This window comes from Podarcis muralis, chromosome 12 (genome assembly GCF_964188315.1).
Source record: "Podarcis muralis chromosome 12, rPodMur119.hap1.1, whole genome shotgun sequence".
Taxonomy (NCBI): Eukaryota; Metazoa; Chordata; class Lepidosauria; order Squamata; family Lacertidae; genus Podarcis; species Podarcis muralis.
Genome location: NC_135666.1, coordinates 23,326,403 through 23,343,661, shown reverse-complemented (window position 1 = coordinate 23,343,661; position 17,259 = coordinate 23,326,403). Strand labels below are relative to the sequence as shown.

Below are 17,259 nucleotides of genomic sequence, written 5' to 3'. Positions count from 1 at the left end.
AGTTGGAATTGTATAATAGTCATGTGGCGTGCTCTGCCTGGCATGCTCTGGTCCATGGGGTCACGAAGAGTCGGACACGACTAAACGACTAAACAACAACAACAATGTGGAATTTGATGTTTTCATTTGTTAAAGTCAGGCACCTAAAAACTTCTAGGGTAAGTGCTAGGTCTAACATTAGCCTGCACTGCTTAATCAAATTTATATGGGTAAGGAGTTGACATCAGCCGTATTGACTGCCACTCATGGTATTAGGGTGAAAGCTAAAGTGTATCATGTAGGCACAGAAAAAAATTGGACAGAGAGGTTGAAAGACAAAACACTCAAGCAAATAAATGTTGATGCTATTATGAGGGGAATCTTCCCAACTATAGCAAGCCAGCTACCATTACTGATTTTATTAAGAATATTTTATACCCAGCCCCATCACTTGGTTCCTAGGTAGGTTAAATTAACATTTAAAACAACCCAAACAAAATAAGAGCAGATTGTAATATAAATGAAATACTCCAACACACCAATTGCAGCAGCTGGTTAACATCCCATAAATGACTGGGTAAACAGACAAGTGTTAATCTGGCACCAGAATGCTATCAGTGTTGGTGCCAGCTGTACTTCCAGGGGGGAGAATTCCATAACTGAGGCATCGCCACCAAAATCTTAAAGTTTTCCTCTGGTGGTGAAAAACTAGATGGGACTCTTTCTGAGGACCTGAGCAGGCTGATATTTCAGTATGGGATGCAGACTTCAAAAATCTCTAGAGTTGTCTGTTTTAATGTAACAAAGGTAAAGGTAAAGGACCCCTGAGAGTTAAGTCCAGTCGCGAATGACTCTGGGGTTGCGGCGCTCATCTCACTTTACTGGCCGAGGGAGCCGGTGTTTGTCCGCTTCTGCACACAGTTTTTCCTGGTCATGTGGCCAGCATGACTAAGCCGCTTCTGGCGAACCAGAGCAGCGCACGGAAATGCCGTTTACCTTCCCGCCGGAGCGGTACCTATTCTCACTTTGACGTGCTTTCGAACTGCTAGTCCCTGCCACTAATAATGTTTAAAATTTATGCACCAAAGTGTTGATTCAACTGAAAATACAGCGGCAAACCAACTCTAGTTTAAAACTTCTGTTTCCTGCATTATATAAACTTCAATCAATGTGTTTCTCCTCACAAGCCCACCCCCCTTTAAAACAAGAAATTAATTACCTGGTGATATTTCTTCAGTATATTGTGCATTTCTGCTACATCTTCACTTGTTATGGTTTTGATGACGTATCTTTTGTCGTAAGAGGTGTGAAATCGGGCGCCACTCCGAGCTTGCGAATCATTAGCAAGGGGACAACTTCTTGTCAGAGAATTCTGTCACGTTAAAAAAGGAGGGGGGGGGGAGCATCAGAACAAGACGTTAATTAAAACATAAGATGTCTAGCTGGATCATACCATTGTCAAAACATGGGCACCTGGGGAAAAGGCTAAGGTGGGGAATCAATTTAGCAGTACTGTAATATCCTTAAAGCAGAACTATTATGGTACAAATAACCCTTGGGAAGGTGGTTTACTTACAGCAGATTTAAATCAGGGCTGCACTGAATGTTCAGAAAGGACTTTGCTGGCAGGGGATGGGGGAGAGAAATGTTTCCATAAAAGATCTCCAGAAGTTTACTTTTGTGCCAGTTTGTCAGCAAAAAAGAAGCAAACTGGTGCTCCAGAATGATACTGGGATGGTGGAGAGGGGAAGAATGCTCTAAGGGTAGATACCAGCTACACAAACACTTTCTCGGTTTTTGTGCCTCTCCAGAAAAGTTGCCAAAGGGGGCTTTGTTTTGCAGTGCAGAAAGTCTTGACAAAATGCACTTTTGCCTCAACTCCAGCTTAAATTCACTAGTTAATGTCATGACCTACATGCCAAGAGTTAAGTGAACTGAAGTGCCTTTTGTTCTGCATTGCCGCATCCAAACAAGATTTGTTTCTCGAATTTTCTTCCAAGACAACACTATTTAATCAATCCCTGCGGTTGCTAGAATGAAAAAAGTTTAAGCGTTTCTGAAATTTACCCACTGCCACCTGCCTGCTACATTACTGGCAATGAACAGATATCTACCCCTCTCGTCATATATAATGCAAGCTGAAATTTAATATATGCTTTTTAAAAAGCACAAAAGCAAGGATTGGATAAACAAATGCGCTGGTTTTTCTGCAAGACAGTCATTTTCAATACAATACAATACAGGTTCGAGCTTTGCAATTTAATACTGTGCTAGTCAAATGGTGCTAGTCTCAGCAAGTATCTCATCTTGGTATATTTTAAGAGCAAGAATTACAACAGCAGCACAGCGCAATGCATTTTATTTTCTCGATACATCACTTTGTCCAAAGCAGCGTCATTCTGAAAGAATGAGGACGTGTTGAAAAAGGAGGTTTATTCCATCACAACATGGTGCCAAGAGTGTAGGCTCAGTTTTTTAAAAACCGGATCTTTATTTACATGTAGATCCCTTCAGTGGTGCTGTTATCATTAAATATGCAATAATCTGCATTCCAGGAAGGAGTCGGAATGGCTTAAGTAAGCAACATGAAACAATAAAAAATAATTGATAGGCACAGCAAAAAGGCTATCAGTATCAACTAATAATTTACTATAGAAGCCACTAACAAACACTCTTATAGATTTTATAAGTAGCAAGAGCCACAAGCCTGAAAATTGTTCTGGTCCCCACCCCAAAAACAATCACCACCACCAACAATCACAACAAGAACCACATGTATATATATTCAAGGATAGCAGTGATCTAAGATCAACGTGGCTAGCTGGCAAAATTATCTACTATTTATATTCAGTATCACCATCCTGTGTACATATGACACCTGAGGAAGCCTAGGAAGAAGAAGAAGAAGAAGAAGAAGAAGAAGAAGAAGAAGAAGAAGAAGAAGAAGAAGAAGAAAGAGAAGAAGAAGAAGAAGAGGTGTTTGGATTTGATATCCCGCTTTATCACTACCCTAAGGAGTCTCAAAGCGGCTAACAATCTCCTTTCCTTTCCTCCCCCACAACAAACACTGTGAGGTGAGTGGGGCTGAGAGACTTCAGAGAAGTGTGACTGGCCCAAGGTCACCCAGCAGCTGCAGGTGGAGGAGCGGGGAATCTAACCCGGTTCACCAGATTACAAGTCCACCACTCTTAGGACCCACTACACCCTAGGACACTTGCTGTCCCCACCCCCACTCCCCTGAAGACAGTACAGAAATGGTTCATTATGAACATGCTTTTGCCTTAGCTTTTGCCTGGGGAAGCTCCAGGGAAAATACCCACTATACCACTGATACTTAGTACATTTCCAAGCACAATTCAAAGTGTTGTTGCTCACCTTTCAAGCCCTAAACGGCCTCGACTCAGTATACCTGAAGGAGCGTCTCCACCCACTTTGTTCAGTCCAGACACTGAGGTCCAGCTCCAAGGGCCTTCTGGCGGTTCCCTCACTGCGAGAAGCGAAGTTACAGGGAACTAGGCAGAGGGCCTTCCTGGTAGTGGCACCCGCCTGGTGGAACGCCCTCCCATCAGATGTCAAAGAAATAAAGAACTATCTGACTTTCAGAAGGCATCTGTAGGCAGTCCTGTTTAGGGAAGTTTTTAATGTTTGATATTTTATTCTGTTTTTAATATTCTGCTGGGAGCCGCCCAGAGTGGCTGGGAAGACCCGGCCAGATGGGCGGGGTATAAATAATAAATTAGTATTATTATGCTTTCATCTGCCAATTAGTACAACTAATTCTAGGATCTACAGCAAGTGTAGGATTGAGTTACAATATACGGTTTAATTTATTTCAGGGGTGACCTATTATTTCTCAACTTGCTTTACCCTTGGACGACAAATAATAAAATATCCTGGATTGAAAGATTCTGGTTGATTAACTTGGATCCAGATCAGGATCTGTCTCACCCATGTGCCTAGCCAGCCTGGGTCCATGTTACAGGTTTGGAAGGCGAGAACAAGAACTGAACAACTGAGACCTGTGGGGTTTGAGAAGCTCCACTTCCTTTCTTTCAGGAAATCCTGCAGCTCTTTGGTTTCAAAGTCAGGGAGATCAGAAGTGGTGATGACAGCTGATTATTAAAGACATGCAGGCCCCATGGAAGCACTTTCCAATTAGGCATAGATACCTATCATCCCTCACAAATCTCTATTTTTCTAGATCTATCAATAAACTAGGAATCAATCTTTTGCCTGAAGATCAATGCCTATAATACAGAACCATTTAATAACATATTCCAAAAAGCACAGAACAGTCAATCACGAGAGTATATAACGTTAGCAATTCCACAAATAGTCATGATGTATTAACCACAGGAATCCTGGAAATCCAGTTCTTTTTTTAAAAACAACAACAACAAAACCTGTATTATGATGTTTTCCCCCATGCTGATTTCAATATGTCATTTGGGATTGCTTTAGTCCTCAAATTGTGGCTAACTGAAATTATTCCCTACAGAAAAATCAAAAGAAGATGAAGTGTCTCATTGAAACTCTTAAACCAGGGGTCAGAAAACTTTTCCAGCAGGGAGCCGGTCCACTGCCCCTCAGACCTTGTGGGAGGCCGGACTATATTTGGGGGGGGGGGGAATGAACAAATTCCTATGCCCCACAAATAACCTGGAGATGCATTTTAAATAAAAGCACACATACTACTCATGTTAAAACACCAGGCAGGCCCCACAAATCACCCAGAGATGCATTTTAAATAAAAGGACACATTCTACTCATGTAAAAACACACAGATTTGCAGACAGTCCGTGGGCCTTAGTTTGCTTACCCATGTCTTAAACTGACCATATGGTGCATTCAGTTAAACATACTTGGGATGTGAACTGTCATATCCTGAGAATATTCCCAAGAGTTTTCTATAAAATATACTTCCTATCTTACCAACTTTGACCAACACATCTAATAAGTTCTTTCTCCTAATTCATGTTGGAACTAATATTCTGGTGTCCATCAAACCACTACAAAAATCCATTTGTGTCTTCTATATATGAAGGTTTTGACATCCAGGTCAAAATGTCATCTTTCACAACACCACCTTGGAAACAAAAAATATTCCAAAAATTTAAAGGCTTAGGTATATCCAATTGATGGCTTGAAACAGGCACAGGAAAAAGCATCTAGACAAGATACAGCATATTGTGGCAGCAACCTGGTGGCCAAACACCTTTTAAAAAAAGAAAGAACTAGATACCTTGCTTTATCCATCAGTTTCACTTAAACAACCTGAACCCCCCGCCCAAAAAAACCCGAGTTAACACTTCAACTTTTCCAGGCAGTTACGACCACTTAACTTTTCTTATAAAAGTCTCAATAAGTTGGTTCGTTAGCCGCAAAGTAGACCACAAGACAGCAATTCTTCACAACCTATAAAGGTACAGTAATGCAGTTTTAAAAGAAATTGGTCACTAGGCATTTTCACTAGAAAAACAAAGCATTTCAAAATCTGGGGGGAGGGGGACAGATCTTCTGCCACATGAGATCTATAAGGCCAACATTTATCCTGACTTTGCATTTCCTAGTATCTCAGAGTCCATTTCCACAAGTTCTAAGGTAGAAAATGCCTTCCCCTGCTGCCCAAGCACATCTTAGCCAGAACAAAGAAACCATAGGTGGGCATTTTGTTCCATTGCAGGAAGTTCCATCTGAAGTCAAATTGGAAGCCATGCTCTGAAAATTCTGGAGTCTCGGCTTTTCAAAGGAAAGGCCTTCGCTATCTGCCAAGACTGTTGGGCCTACAAGCAACCGTATTCTGACACATCTGGTCTAAGGCCAGGCTGGGCAGAGCAATCGAGAGATTGTCTAGAACAGGGGAATTTCTTCTCAGGATTAACTTTTAAAGGGGTGGGGAGAGAAGGGAGAGGGTAGTTTCCAGAACAGGTCACCGGTCTTAGATACGATGCCAGATTGGGGGGGGGGGGGGGAACGACAGGGAAAAAGAACAATGGCCTAAACTGGTTACGAAAAACAGTATGTAAGGTACTGCTGGCAAGCTTTGTTGGGGGACTTAGAATAGTGGGACTATGATGTTGGAGGAGACTCTTGAGAGTCCCATGGACTGCAAGAAGATCAAACCTATCCATTCTGAAGGAAATCAGCCCTGAGTGCTCACTGGAAGGACAGATCGTGAAGCTGAGGCTCCAATACTTTGGCCACCTCATGAGAAGAGAAGACTCCCTGGAAAAGACCCTGATGTTGGGAAAGATGGAGGGCACAAGGAGAAGGGGACGACAGAGGACGAGATGGTTGGACAGTGTTCTTGAAGCTACGAACATGAGTTTGACCAAACTGCGGGAGGCAGTGAAAGACAGGAGTGCCTGGCGGGCTCTGGTCCATGGGGTCACGAAGAGTCGGACACGACTAAACAACAACAAGTGTTGAGATTTCTGCATCGTAGGGGGATGGACTAGATGAGCCCCAGGATACCTTCCAACTCAACAATTCTATGATTCCTAAGAGAACATCACCATCACCACCTACCTGCAAATGCAATACCAGCCCAAGTTCAACCCACACTAAAAGTTCAGACCTGGCTATCCTCTTTTGCAGGTTTTCACTACTAATTTCTGTGTGTGTGTGTGTGTGTGTGTGTGTGTGTGTGTGTGTGTGTGTCAGAAGCAGAAGAGGTAATTTAGTGAGTAGGAAGAGACTGTGGCAGTGAGCAGTGCAGAATCAGGGGCAGAAGCAGAAGCTAGAGAGGAGGGGGGCACGAGACAGGGATGAAGCACACTGCTGAAGAAACCAGGGAGTCTCCCCCTCCTGCTGCAACCAGCTCCCCTCCCACCTGGTCTCCCAGGGCCCAAAGAGGTTTGAAAAGGGTGGAGCAAAGGCAGGCAAGATGACAGAGCTTCAGATTGCTTAAGAAGGAACCAGGGGAGGAGACATAGGGAGCTATGGGAAGACGAGGACCTTCAGTCCTCCACAACTGCCTCACAAGGGCAAGTTCTACTGGGAAGAGTTGCCTGGCCTTTTTGAATAAAGAGTTAATTTCGCTGAAGCCATGTGAGTATTCCTCACCTTCTCCTGGCACCCATCTCTAGCACTAACTCATTAAGTAGTGGGGCCATCATAAAAGGTAAGGGGACAAGACCTACCCTGCCCCCTCGTAATAGGGACTATTTGCAGATATTGAATGTAGCTGAGAGACATGCCAGCTTATTTCAAACCCACGACTATATCTATCCAATGGCTGCAACCTTCTTAGCAACCTTTGCTTGAAAATGTCACGATGTATTTGCAGAAGTCAATAAAAAGATTTTCCATGTGCACTGAGAACAGTCGAGCAAAAGCATTTGCTGAAGGTCATGAAATTTAAACTGACCTTTAACACTTACAACTTCAAACAAACCAAAACAGATGTCCCATGCCAGAGGCTGTACAGGCACTTGTTAGATCCAATGCATTATATGCCTGATGAAGCCAAAAAGGCCCAGCTTATTTTTTCCCAAAGAAATTTACAGCTTCTTTCCAACTGGTTGTTTTTTAAAAAAAACAAACAAACCCACAACAATCTTTATTTGTTTTTCATCATTATTATTATTTAGTAATATTCATGTATCTGGCTCTTCCTCTCTTAAGAGTCCAGGCCAAATTATGGTCTTAAAATCAATATAGCAGAAAGGTTAGTGCGGCAGGCGATGGCAATTGTTCTGTTCAATTCTATGTCCTTAGTGTTAAAGGCCCAAACAACGGAGGGGAAAACGAAGAACTGGGGCACTGCCACAGAAAAGGCCCAGCTCCGGGCCACCATCCCATGGGCCATGTCTTACAGGGTGACCAGGAGCAGGTTTTCCCATGCCAATTGCAAGGCCAGTAAAAATTGCAAGGTGCTCTTTTAGATACTGGATCCGAAGACACTTAGGGCTTTGCAAGCTAATACCAACACCTTGAATTGGGCTCAATATCACTTATCAGCAGTGTAGTGCTTTAAGGATTGATGACATAAAACCCCATTTCATCCCATATATAATGACAGTTTGGTTGGTTGTATGGCACTGTGGGTTGCCCCAAGCAAGATAAAGTGACTAACAAATTCAATATAACAACAACAATGATGATGATGCAAGATGTAGTAGAGTGACATAGTCCTCCAGGAAATTATCGGATCATGAATCACTGATGTCAGGTAATCCCAGACCAGGAACATCAATAGTTGGCAAACCAGGTAGAGGTGGGCATGAGAATGCAGTTACTGAGGCTACTTGGATTTCAGGCAACCATTTGAAATAGAGGAATGTCTCCTGTTCCTTCATGTGGAGTCCTACCCCATCCAGAACATATTGTCTACTCAATTCGCGCACTCAGGAACTACTTACCTGCAACACCTGCCTTATCAAGATTCGGATTCAGCCCTCATCCATTCCATTGCACAATTTCCCATGATTCAGACTGAGTAAAGTGTGCACTTGGAACCACCTGCATATGGGTGGCACTGCAGTCTGAATTCCCAGATGACTCCTCAGCAGTGATTTAGAGACAAGGTGGAACCTAGCAGGGCCCTAAAGAACTGCCATGAGGCCATGCAGAAGCCCTGCAATGCTACTTACGAATAATCAATGGGAAAGCATTCCCTACATCTCTCTCCCAATACAGGTGATCAATCAGGACAACCAAGGCTGTTTCAGTGCCATACCCAGGCCTGAAGCCAGATTAAAATGGGTCTAGATTAGGGATGGTGAAACTGAGGCCCGGAGGCCACATACAGTCCTTCAACGGCCCTCCACATCCCTCAATGGCCCTAATCTGCACCCTAAGATTCTTGCCAGGCTGAAGAGAGCTTTTGAACTCTGATAATGCCTCGTTTGTTCGGAGGATAGAGAGGTGTGTGAACCTGTGCAGAAACTAGCCTATTGTATAAAGGTAAAATTCAGATTTGCCACACAGCCTACTTTTGGCTCTGGCTGCTATTGGCATGCGGCTGGCTCTCAGAAGGTTATCCAGAAGGGAATGTGGAGCTCAACCTGGAAAATGTTCCCACCAACTGCTCTAGATAATTCAGCTAGCCAATCATCACCACCAGGGTAGGAGGGCAGTGAAACAACAGTAACAGAGGCAGAGAAGGCAAGCTGGGTGAGTTAAGATTTGGCATGAGGTATGCAAAAGAGAAAGGGACGCAGGTGGCGCTGTGGGTTAAACCACAGAGCCTAGGACTTGCCAATCAGAAAGTCGGCGGTTCGAATCCCCGCGGCGGGGTGAGCTCCCGCTGCTCGGTCCCTGCTCCTGCCAACCTAGCAGTTTGAAAGCACGTCAAAGTGCAAGTAGATAAATAGGTACCGCTCCGGCGGGAAGGTAAACGGCGTTTCCGTGCGCTGCTCTGGTTCGCCAGAAGCGGCTTAGTCATGCTGGCCACATGACCCGAAAGCTGTACACCAGCTCCCTCGGCCAATAAAGCGAGAAGAGCGCCGCAACCCCAGAGTTGGCCACGACTGGACCCAATAGTCAGGGGTCCCTTTACCTTTATGCAAAAGAGAAGAAAAGCGTATGAAGAAAGCAACCACATTTCTAGCAAAGAGCAAACTCAAGAAGCAGGATGGAATTATAGCTTGGGAGCTGAGCAAAAACTGAAGTTCTGACATTAGTGATTTTCCTATAGTGTGGGGAGGGAGCGGCGGGGGGAGCAGGGAGAATCCTTTACTACGTAAGCCCCACAGCTGGTAGAAAGTCTTAGCGTTTCCCTGCACAAGCTGGTTACTCAGAGAGGCATTATAAGATGCCTTCCGTCCTGTGACATGTGCTATCTTAACATTTCTCAATGAAAATTTCAAGCAGCAGAGCAGCTGTCGGGACAGAGGAAAAGCCACCTCATTTCCCTTTGAAGTTTATCTGCACTATGGGAGTTTAGGGATTAGCAATGGACTCCAAGAGGGTAGGAAGGATTTAAAGGTCAATTTAATTAGCCCACTCTAATCTCCAATATTTTATACTCTCGTTGGCATATTAATATCATTAAATTATAATTGCTCTTTTCACAAGACTAAAGATTATTTATGCAATCGCGCAATATATTTAATCTACATACAGAGTATGTCAAAAGTGATCCTAAAAAAGGGAGTTAGACAAAAATGTAGTAGAGGAAATCTTTTTCTTCAGAGGTGAAGAAATGGATGATAAAACTGGATATATTTTTTTAAAAAGAAACTTTTTAGAAAGGTTAGGATTAAGTAGAAATGACAGATGCATCATTCTGTCTTTAAATTACAAATAACTGCTGGTTTGACTTGTATCTGACAAGAGGTGAGACGCATCAGGGTAAAATCTGGGATAATATTATTGGTAGATGCTCTGATCTTACATTGCCATCTTTACAATGGCCCTTTTAAATAACTTCAGTGCACAAAAGTCCTCAAAAGGGAATCTTAAAACAAGTTTTCCATAACGCAAAGGGCTGCTACCTTTCTCTCTGAAAATATGATTATCAAGGAAAACTACGAGCACAAAACATGAATCATAGAACTGTGGGTTTATCATCAGAAGGGAGACCAGAGCTTGGTGTTCTCTAGAGCAGAGATGCTGGTGAGTACTATCCCAGTCTACACAATGGATGGAAGATGTCATGGATGGCAAGGCATCAATGGGAATTTTGTAATAAAATTGTTAAAAGCCCACATAGTGCCTTTTCTAATCAAAGACACTAAGAGCCCAATGGACAACATCTCAGGAAGTTTGCTACTAAAATGGGAGATCTCTACTCTCAAATAGAAAATCAACAACTCTGAAGAAATGGCCTTGCATACAGTGGTACCTCTGGTTATGAACTTAATTCGTTCCAGAGGTCTGTTCTTAACCAGAAACCGTTCTTAATCTGAGGTACCACTTTAGCTAATGGGGCCACTGCTGCTGCCAGCTCACGATTTCTGTTCACATCCTGAGGTAAAGTTCTTAACTCGAGGTACTACTTCTGGGTTAGTGGAGTCTATAACCCGAAGTGTTTGTAACCTGAGGTGTTTGTAATGCGAGGTACCACTGTATTTGGAATATGAAAAATGCTGGACATCATATGAGTATCTGATTTCACAAAGGTAGTATTAAGGTAGAGATCAGCAGTTTGTTCCATTTCTCTTACAAGTATGTGGGGAGAAGGCGGCCATCTTAGATTTCTGCTCCCTGAACAAGTTCACTGAGAGTGCAAAACTATTTCAAGTATATAAGTGAACTCTTGATTTTAAGAGATAAAAATATGGTCCCTAGATGAAAATAATAGAACCGCCGTTCACCCTCTTATACCCTGAGAAACCTTTGCTGGTATCTTAATTGAGACAGGAAACTCACAATATGGTTTGTGAAGCAGCTGATTTTTAAAAAACAAACAGATGTTTTGCTATTTCTTTGTGAGCAAACTGATTAAACCCAGTAAGCCTTTTGCCTGATAAAGGTCAAAGTCATCTGCTAATGACTGTCCTACTTTTATGGCAGTGGTCTGACAGCTATTGATTAGGTCTCTCACTGGAGTGAAGAACATTAACAAGCACATTCTAAAAATCAAGACCATTTAGCCCTCTCCAGTTATATAAACTTTTCAATAAACAAACATTTTGCAGCACCTTCAAAAACTATTCAGGAAGCAATTCTAAGCATGCTGACTTGGAAGAAACACCACTGAGACCAGAACGTCTTGATTTCAAACGAGAGAGTGAGTTTGGGACATTTGTGAATTTGGGCTTAAACTATTTAGAGTAACTGGAGCCAGATGCCCCTGTTCTTATACAGAGATTAAGCACAACAATTCACACAATTTGAACTGCTGGTTAGGAAATAAGACACCAATTCATTTCTTTAAGTGCAGGAGGCGATTCCGAAACTTCAGTGCTTGCAAGCATTCTATAAAATGGATTTCAGATCTGAGTGCAATAGACTTACACGCAGTCCTAATTCTGAAAAGTTCATGTTACAAACACATTATGTCTAGCCTCTGGAACAATTTATCAAGGACATCTACTGCAGATTCCAAGCAAAGACATTTGGGGAGAACAGTTGTTTTAATTACACCGACATGCCCTATTAAACAAACCAGGAAGTGTGCCATTTTACCCATGTTCATCTTGCACACTGCTCAGCGATAACAGCGATAATAGCTGAGAATGAATTCTGGTTGGCATTTGCAAGCCATATTTTTCAAGTAATTGAAATTAGAGTTACTGTACTATAAAATAATGGGTCTAGAGAGAATCCATTTGCCACCAAAGCTCTGTTGTATGACCATCAGCCTTACATGTAGAAGGAGGTCACAGGTTAAACTACACGCTACACTTGATCTTAGCTTAAAGGCCGAGAAGTGATATATAGGTTTAAACACTTATCTTTGTATGGGGCTGGAAATGTCCCTTGTGGCTTAAACACTGGAGAGTCACTGCTAGTCAACATGGACCACTAGTTTCAGCTAGTGGGTTAGGACCCACAAGTGGGTTACGGCCTGAATCTGAGGTGGGTTGCAATGCAACACGAGCACCACACCATGCAAATATATGGTAAAAGATTGAGAAATGGGTCACCAATTGCATGTTTGGGTTAGAAGTTGGGCCAGAGTCAGAAAAGGTTGAAGGAAACACTAACCAAGATGGACCAATGGTCTGGCTTTCTATGGACCAGTTAGAGTGGCCAATGCTGGACAAATAGCCTGGCTCTGGTTAAAAGAAGCTGCCTATATCCTGGTTAGACAGACAATCTTACTTCCTATCTCTGTAAACCATCTCTGCTGCTTTAACAGAAGCCATCTGTGCACATTGTTGGGCTAGAAACAAATCCAGCTTCTCCCCCCCACCTCAAAATATTTTAATATGTAGAAAAAGTTAACATTCAGTGCTTCAAAAAGGAAGAATGGAGCAAGTTGACTTGCATGCGCCTTTGCAAGCACTCCCTTTTTCAATCTCCAATGCTACCATAGCCATACTATATTGTGTGTCAGAATGGCAGTGGTTATCAGAGCACTTCAGCTGAATGTGAAACAGAAGGAAGTGGTAATTTCAGAAGCGGCGAGGGGGGGGGGGAGGTGCAAAGCAGAAGTTGCAAGCATGTGCTTGTGTTTCCCTTCTGGCTGAATAACACATTTCTCAAGACGAAAAGGCTTCTATTTAAGTTACAGCTGTTAAAATTTTAGCTTGGTGTTTTCAGATGAAACGTTATTTCCCCTATTGAGGAGAATGCCTCTCTGAATGTTACTTGGAACCAGAAATTCCTAATACTGCAAACTTGCAACAAAGGAGGGGAACAGCCATTACTTATTAATACAGTGGTACCTCGGGTTACAAACACTTCAGGTTACAGACTCCACCAACCTGGAAGTAGTACCTCGGGTTAAGAACTTTACCTCAGGATGAGAACAGAAATCGTGCAGTGGCGGAGCAGCGGCAGCGGGAGGCCTCATTAGCTAAAGTGGTACCTCAGGTTAAAAACAGTTTCAGGTTAAGAATGGACCTCTGGAACGAATTAAGTTCGTAACCAGAGGTACCACTGTAAAAGCAATGCCAATTGCATAGAACCAGGAGGGGCTAGTAATGAACTACTGGTTGGAAAAGGTGTAGGAACATCTTATTGCTTAGCTCTTAAGACAAAATGTACATTGATTATTTAGAATATTTAAAAACATGATTCCCACCCCCTTCGGTCTACGTCACTTGCAAGTTGCCTCGGGGCAAATTTAGCTTGAAGGCCCTTTTTGCAATACTTTAAATTAAAACCCCAACCTCTCAGGCAATTGGAGAAACATCAAATATCAACCCCCTTCGTTATTTCAAGGATGACTCATCAGGATCACTGATGGCGGACGTGATAGTTAAGTTCCTTACCGTAATATCAGCAGTTGGTCAGTGTTAAAGGATTCAAGTAACCCAGTGATCCCCCACTTATGCTCCCCAAAATCACCTGCTTGCCACCATGAGAAAAGACTCCTCAGCTACTGCCTTCTCTCATAATGTGTTGCTGAGTCTAGACACACTGCCTTTGGGAGTCATTCTACCAATACCTTGACAAGTTTTGCTGCTGATATATGATTTGGAACTCTCCCAGGCAAAAGCTCACAAAATGGCCACCCCTTCTCCACACATTTGTATCCTGCCTCTCAGCCACAAGGATTTCTCAATCTAACAGCATAAGACTTATCAGTAAAAAAACAACCACCCACAAGTAACCAACGGATATGACACAGTAGCATAAACAGCAGTAAGGACCACACCCTCTTGAATGTTAAGGGGGAAAGTGTTTTCCATGGTCCTCTAAAAATAAAGAGGGAGCCTGGCAGATGTTCCGAGGGAGGGAGGGAGGTTCCAGGGGCAAGACGTCAGAAGTGGCTCCTTCCTTCATCTTGTTGCTACCCCCTTCACCCCAGAAAGTGGGCACCCTGAGAGGGTTCTCTGAAGATGACCTTGGCAATCAAGCAGATCCATATAGGAGCTTATTGTATCCATATAGGAGCTTATTGCTTCATCACACTTATTAAACATTAGTGTTTTGGGTTTTTTTTAGCTTAACCTTGTAATTTAGCTAAATACATTTTTATTTTACTAGCTCTCAGTGTCTTTATCACTGCAGGTATTTGTTCACGGACCATATTAAATGACAGAGAGGAAACAAATGGAAGGAAAGTTAAACAAATTGAAAGTGTAAAATATGTCAGCAAGGTAGATCATTTCCACAATGAGGCAAGGAGCATTTGTTACCCACTTAGGATTTTAGAATACTTCTGAGGAAGCCCACACTAAACAAGCTTGTGGAACAAAAAATTCTGATGATATGAACACCGTGTACCTACTTCCGATGATAAAACTGTGTTGTTAGGACTTTCCTTATATCTCTCTAATAAAGTTTTGCTAAGGTTACACACCAAGGCACAGAAACTGTAGATATTGCTCTTCAGGTCTTCATCCTCATTCCTCCATCAGCTGTTGCCTAAGGTTATCCCTCCTGCCGTGGGGCAAAGTCAGGCCTGCTGATCACCACAGGCATGGAGGGAAGATGAGCAAGAGGTCTGATGGAGGAACAGCAGCTGCAACACAATTTAAATGTAGAAGTATCAAGTGTGGATCAGGCAGTCCCAACCACAGGCAATAATAGAGCACGTTCATTAAATAGGGGCACTTAATTACCACCAAATAATGATCCCAAATCAGGTCTTCGTCTAGACTTTCCCCCTCCTGCTTACAGCCTGTAAAGCTGGAAATCATCAATATTGTTTATCAAGGTAGAAAGCCTACCTGAAAATCCTGATCATCAATTGCAAATCTCTCTCGCAGATTACGAAAAACCATTGGACAATATTCTTTGAATTTGAAATGGCTTGGCATATTTTCTCTGAAACAGAAGATTTGAAAGGGGGGAAAAACTTGCTAAGAATTTATAAAGATAAATCTGCAGAAGTAAGCTTTCTCCCCTACAAGACCAAGTACCTTCCAAAACAGCAACAGTTACTATAATACAGAACACTGTAGATTTACATAAAAATGCATTAAACAGAACTGTAACAAACCTCTGAACTGAACATCATATTTTGCTCAAGAACTTAATGTGTTCTGCCACTGATCTATGAATTCCCACCCCCCACTGCCATTGCCTTTTGCCCAAGAATTTCCCTAGAAGGTCCAACTATCTAGATAAAGTGAGGCCTGTGCAATTTTTTTTTTTAAAAAAACCTAGCACAGCAGTGCCCAACATTTGGTCCATCTAGCCTAATGTTGTCTACTTAGATTGAGATAAGCAATCCAAAGTCTCCGGAAAAGGCCTTTTCCAGCTCAACTAATCCAGTGCCCTCCCAACTCCCATCAGCCCCAGCCAGCATGACGAATAATCAGGGATCATGGAAGTTGTATTCCAGAAACATCAGGAAGGCTGCCAAAAACTGAACTTGCAATGGCAGTGGGGGGTGGGAATTCATAGATCAGTGGCAGAACACATGCTCTGCATACCCCCCCCCCCCAAAAAAAGTGGTGCCACATCCAATCACTGGTATCTCCTGGTGGAACAAGGAAAAACTCCTTTAAAATCTGGAGAGCTGCTGTCAGACAGTGCAGAGCTAGAGAAGCTTAACAACATGGATAGCTCAGTTGGTTACTGCATGATGCTGATAATGCCAAGGTTGCAAGTTCGCTACCCGTAGTCTAAGTGATTAGGATGCTGTTTACTGCACTAACTCTTTTGGCAGCTTCTAGTACTGTCGGTTATAAGAGGGAAATGAGGAGGGTGCACCTAATGAACGCCTGCAAAATTAAAGTGCATTCTTCTGCTATTTGGGGGCACAAAAGACCAGAGATATTTGCTGTTAGTCTCTCAAAAACACCCATTCCAGCCTCTGCAGGGAATCATGCAGGGCCAGCAGGTAAGCTCATATGGAAATCTAGAGTGTTATGATAGCTTTAAGCTCATCTAGCTAGACTTGCATGCCCCTTTAATGAAACCAAGGTCCTAAGGTGCCAGTGCTTACCAGTGCCTCACCATGGCTGGTGACAGGCAAACTGCTTGAAGATTAATCCAGGCAAGCCTGCATTAGTAGCTGTTGGCAGGCCCTGATATGCAGGAAGGGAAAGGATTTCCACTGACCGCATCAGCTTCCCCTGGTTAAGCAGGTTCTCAGCCTGGGGGCAGAACCTGGATCCATCGGTGAGCCTGCAACTTCAGACAGAGCACCAACCTCATTTGCAGGACTCAGACCTAGCAAAGAGACATTCATGCCTTCATGCCTGGTGAGACAAGTCTAGTGTACTGCACTGTAATGGGGGCTGCTCTTCACAGAAGGTGCAGTTCCTCATCTGATGGCATTTCATCAGACACACATTATGCTACTGCTCCAGTTGCCCATTTACTTCCAGAAGAGACCTATGCTAGCCTTGCATTATAAAACTCTAGAGGCAAACGGGCCTAAACCTCCTCTGCTCTTGAATTCCCTTCCTTTAAGCAGGATGTGAAGGAGCAAGAAAGGATCTTTTCCTCCCTCCTCCGTTCTGTTGTCCTGATGCGCTGCAGAGAATGTCAGGACTGAAAGAGTAATTATGTTCCTGACTTCGCTGTTGCCAAGGAGGCTGCAGTTCCCATGGGCCATCGCTTCAGTCCCGTCACCCTCTGCAGTGCGTTAAGACGACTTCATCTGGAGGGCACCATGTTGGCCACCCCTGCATTAACAAATACCACTTTTTGACATGCAGATGTTCCAGTAAGTTTGTAGTCACAGTTCGACATAAGATACTTACAGAAAACTGTATGCCATATGACAAAAAATGCAGTAGGTCGTGCCTATACTGTCTAAGCTTA

General features: G+C 43.1%; 1 protein-coding gene across 2 annotated transcripts in view; it reads right to left on the bottom strand.

The window, feature by feature from the left end:
* PIP4K2A (phosphatidylinositol-5-phosphate 4-kinase type 2 alpha) overlaps positions 1-17,259 on the bottom strand; it is a 64,241-nt gene that overhangs the window by 25,556 nt on the left and 21,426 nt on the right. Inside the window, exons 3-4 of one of the 2 annotated variants that reach the window (XM_028749776.2) lie at positions 15,213-15,309; positions 1,199-1,351 (exon numbers count right to left, since the gene is read on the bottom strand). In XM_028749776.2, coding sequence (XP_028605609.1) covers positions 1,199-1,351; positions 15,213-15,309 — 250 coding nt within the window. The remainder of the gene's footprint in view (positions 1-1,198; positions 1,352-15,212; positions 15,310-17,259) is intronic. The other variant, XM_028749777.2, reaches the window with a different exon arrangement.